General features: G+C 42.7%; 1 protein-coding gene across 1 annotated transcript; it reads right to left on the reverse strand.

Moving 5' to 3' along the window:
- Positions 1–19: 19 nt before the first annotated feature.
- LOC103390142 (bone morphogenetic protein receptor type-1B-like) lies at positions 20–1,611 on the reverse strand. Its single transcript, XM_008325878.3, has 3 exons — positions 1,450–1,611; positions 1,263–1,365; positions 20–553 (listed from the first exon to the last, which is right to left on the reverse strand). The coding sequence occupies exons 1-3, from the start codon at positions 1,605–1,607 to the stop codon at positions 422–424; spliced, it is 393 nt and encodes a 130-aa protein (XP_008324100.1). The 5' UTR covers positions 1,608–1,611; the 3' UTR covers positions 20–421.
- Between the last annotated feature and the right edge of the window lie 3,078 nt (positions 1,612–4,689).

Raw genomic sequence — 4,689 nt, forward strand, 5'->3', positions numbered from 1 at the left:
ATATACTGTACCAATAAATTCCTCTTCAAAAACAAAAGATAAAATGGACTCATTTGCCTTGTGCCTATGTCCATTCCTCTGTGTGTGTGTGTGTGTGTGTGTGTGTGATGGTGTCTTCCTCGGGGACAGATGGACAGATATCTCACATCCGCACTGAGGCAAGAAACTCAAGCAGGCCCTGGGGAAGGGCTGTCCTTTTCATTAGAGGGTGAGAGAACAAGCCAAGTCTGCCAGCTCTGTTTCACCTGCCCCTCTCTCCTTCACTGTCTCCCCCACCACCACCTCTCTTAACCCCCCCTGCCCCCTGAAGCAGCATGTGCCACTTTACTCCAGCACCACACTGTGGTTTGTAACAGTTTAAACTGTCACTACCCATCATCCCCTTCTAAAAGCCTCTCCATCTTAAAAGCGGGGCAGGATTTCAGTCGTGAGCCGGTCCTGGTGTCATACCTGACGTCACCAGCGGAGGAAGAGTCGGATGTAAATCCCTGTTGCAGTAGTCCTGATCTGTGCAACACTCCAAAGCTCTCCTGGAACGTGCCTTCCCCGTATCCTGTCGCACAAATACAGTACATACAAACACAAAGGTCACTCAAAGGTCAAGGAGATGTATTTCGATGCACGGCAGAGAAACAGAGTCTAACAATGACGTACAGCAGAGCTGGTGCGCAGTCGGAACATTCTACAACCAACACGGCAGACTGGACGGGTTATGATTTAAACCAGGGGGCGCCAAACTCACACGCCACATTCAGCCTAATTGGATTTCAAGTGGGCCGGACCAGTACAATCATCACCTAATTACTTATAAACAACAACAACAACAGTCCATGTTTTTACCCTTTTTCATGCAAAGAAGTACAAGTGTAGAAAATAAATCTTCATATTTAGTGAAATATAATTTTACAGAATACCTTTCAAAATTTCTCAAGCAGGCCAGAAAAAAAACCCCCTAGGGGGCCGGTTTTGGCCCGTGGGCCGTATGTTTAACACCCCATGATTTAAACACATCTCAGAACAAAAAGTAGTGTCAATATTTCATTTCAAAATACGGTGTCAAAAAACCCTCTATATATTGCCGTGTCTATAGTATCGCTGTAAAAACCCTCTATATATTGCCGTGTCTACTGTATATCGTTATACAGGATCTGTATAACTTATCGTTATACAGATCCTCACTGATACACGGCCCAAGAGATGACACAACTCGGACACACTGATTGGCTCATTAAGAAATGAACAGACACACAGCTCTGACGTACCCTGCACTGGAACTCAGATCCAGCCAATCCTAAACAACCTGCGGTCAGGACCACCACTCCCCCCTCCTCCTCCTCCACCATGGTGAAGCAGTAGCCGTTTGTTCTACCGAAACAAACACAGTTAGAGAGCATTAAATGGATAAACTTAATTTTTAATTTTTTTTTTTGCGTTGAGTCGCGGCCTCACATGCAGGTGTTGTTGACGGAGTTCTCAGGACAGTGGTGGTTGCAGTGACACAGGAGAATGTTCTGAGGGAAAACTGTGTCCGTGCTGCTGTTGCTCTCGTCCGTCCTTCGCTCGGATCCGTGTTTCCATCCATTCCTCAGCAACATGGTGTCCAACATGTTGGCTGTGACAGAGAGAGAGAGAGAGAGAGAGAGAGAGAGAGAGAGAGAGAGAGAGAGAGAGAGGGAGAGAGACATTGAGCTGTGTGTTGTACTAAAATGTCTGGACACTCTATAGTTTCAATCAATTGCAATGAAAATAAACCTCAAGCAAACACACCTTGAAAAACAGCAGCTGTTTCAAATCAAAAGCATTGCTCAAAAAAAAAATTTTGCCCAAAAATTTTCGTCAACATTTTTCACCATCTGACCACATGAGATCTGAAACTATGATTCTGCCAAAAACAATTAAAAACATTTTTCTAAAATAATTCTCAAAATGCTCTAATTTAATGAAAAACATGCATAAAAGATATAATTTTGATTATTTTTCTTGAAAAACTTTTCATTATAATTTTTCACCATATGACCAAGCACATGACACAAAATTTTACTGGGATTTTACTGAAAAATTCACAACACTGTTTTTAACCTTCCTTTAACAAAGGAAGGGGTAAATTTCACACAGACACTGCAGTGGACAGTACTGGGAGTGAAGACAGCAGCTTGTCTCCCAAGGTCACTGTGGTGAGATAACAGACTGTGTCCCACATCTCTCATGCCCAATTTATACAGTACATCAAAAAGTCCTCGTCAACAACAACAAGCTGCACGGTAAACAATATCTTAATATCTTGTTTGTCAGTGAAAGTCAGAGGAGGTTTATTCCTCAGAATTAGCCGTAAAATACACACATGTAATTATAATTAACGGCAAAGTTGCGTCATTCTGACGTGTTCAGGAGAGTCAACAATACTGTGAATGGACTTAGTCTCGGTGCAGCAGCCTGTGATCAAAGACCTGCATCAAAGATTACTGCAGTATAAACACTTCCTTAAGTGTTACTCTGTGTCCTTCCACCCTAATCTCCCACTGTCCCTGTGAGAGGGGAAGTTTGTGGAGGTGTTCTGCTCCTCCCACACCACGGCCTTGGTCTGTCCAACCCATCTGGGTCTGCCAGTGAGAGAACGAAAAACAGAGGAAGACAGGAATGATACACAGATGTCTCTCTGGTCTACTGTACGGCTAAAGGTCACAGAGCTAATGTCGGCGTAGGTTCTCAGTCGTCCAGGTCATTTAATCCAAAGATAGTTACATCGAGGACAACTGGAGGCAGTAGCTTTTATTTTGAAGACATTCCACCTCTCATCCTAGAGGCAGCTAGAGGAATTGCAGAAGCCTCTCGGACGAGAGGTGAAACGTTACAGTTGCCCTTGATGTAGCTATCTTTGGATGACAAAGCTAATGTAACTCTTGGAAACGCTGTAATGATAAAGCTAGCCAAAGCGGTGGATTCCCTGAGAGACGAGACTGACATAAAATCACAACATTTATCTTAGATCAGTGGTTCTCAAACTGTCTCTAACAGTGAAGGCCTCTGCTGCTGTATTCTAATGTTGGTCATCATGGTGGTACTCAGAGAGATCAATGTTTTCTCAGGTGGTACAGAGTAGAAAAAGTTTGAGAACCACTGCTTTAGATTGTTTAGACGTGATCCTAAATTTCTATTTCAGACAAATACACAAATACTTCTTGAGAAGCCACACCAGTTTCACCCAGATGACGTGACTTAAAAATAGTTCTGAAGTGAATTTTTGTCACTGTGACTCAGGACACCACTGCACACAACGGAATGTGTCCTCCGCCTCTAACCCAAACGGCTGCGTATATCGGTATCAGCTGATATCGGAATCGGAAATTAAGTGTTCGATCAATATCAGATATCGGCAAAAAGTTAATATCGTACATCTTCACTAATGGAGTGGTAACATATGGTTCTTGAACACACAATACTGTGTCATTTGCAGAAATCGTCGGCTACAACTGTTTGTCTTTAGATTTATCTTTTTCTGTTTTTTCTTGGTAATTCCCCAAATTTACAGTTTGGAGTTTAGACTGAAATCACAGGAGGTTTTTTTAGAAAATGTAAAATGATGTACGATGATGGTTTCCTCTAAGAGTCCATTTAAACCAAGTCACCCTGTAAATAGTGATAAACACTGAGATGTGTTAATACGTCACGGTTTATTACTGCAGCCCAGACGTGTCTCCGTCCGTGACAGAAACAGTTCTTTGTCCAAACTCAAACTGAATTATTGTTTTGTCTGTGTTTTTTTTTTACTGTGGGTCAAAAAAATGGCCATAAATGAGTAAAAGGCCAGCGTGTAACCCAAGTCTGGGGCCCACGTGGACAGGTGACCTGGGTTACATATTAGTACCGAGGCGGGGACAGAAAGAGTCTTTATGTCAAATGTTTTTGAAGGTGAAATATTTTTCAAATATACTTTTTAATAACGTGACTGAGATCAGTGTCCACGGTGGAGCAGTGGCTGTTCAACAGACTGTTTAAGAAGCCGAAAGGATGTAAAGTCAGCGGGGGTCCTGAGGGAGGGGGTGGTCTTTGTTACACACACACACACACACACACAGATCTGTTTCTACAGAACCGACACGGTTGTCACGGTGACAAGAACAAATAATCAACCAATAAAGAAACAGAGTTGGTTGAATATGAGATAAAATGACAACATCTGATGTTGACACATCGCACTGTTCTCAAACAAACAAACACACACACACACACACACACACACAATCTTGCTGTGTCAGCTACAGGGCACACTCAAGGTCATCCTGAAATCGGATCTTCATCCCCCACACATTCCACAGGCTGCTCCTCAACCTACACACACACGCAGAAAAAAACACAACAGAACACACTTCACACTTGTGCCAACATTGCAGGTATAATCGACAGCAGAAAGTTAGTTCATCAGTGATTTGTCTGAGACACTGAGATGTGTGTGTGTGTGTGTGTGTGTGTGTGTGATGTCACTTTTGAAGAACACTGTGAAGTTTTTCCCTCCACTGAGGAGATGCAGACGATCAATGAAAACCCTGTTATAATGATGGGCTTTATTTTCCCACTCGGAGTTAAACTGGGATCAATGGCAGATAGAATTCCAGATGTGGAGACGAACGACGACCAATGGGATCAGAGACAAATATTGACATACATTGTTATTTTATATCTGTAGGAAAC

The sequence above is a fragment of the Cynoglossus semilaevis genome, chromosome 14, assembly GCF_000523025.1.
Source record: "Cynoglossus semilaevis isolate Cse_v1.0 chromosome 14, Cse_v1.0, whole genome shotgun sequence".
Taxonomy (NCBI): Eukaryota; Metazoa; Chordata; class Actinopteri; order Pleuronectiformes; family Cynoglossidae; genus Cynoglossus; species Cynoglossus semilaevis.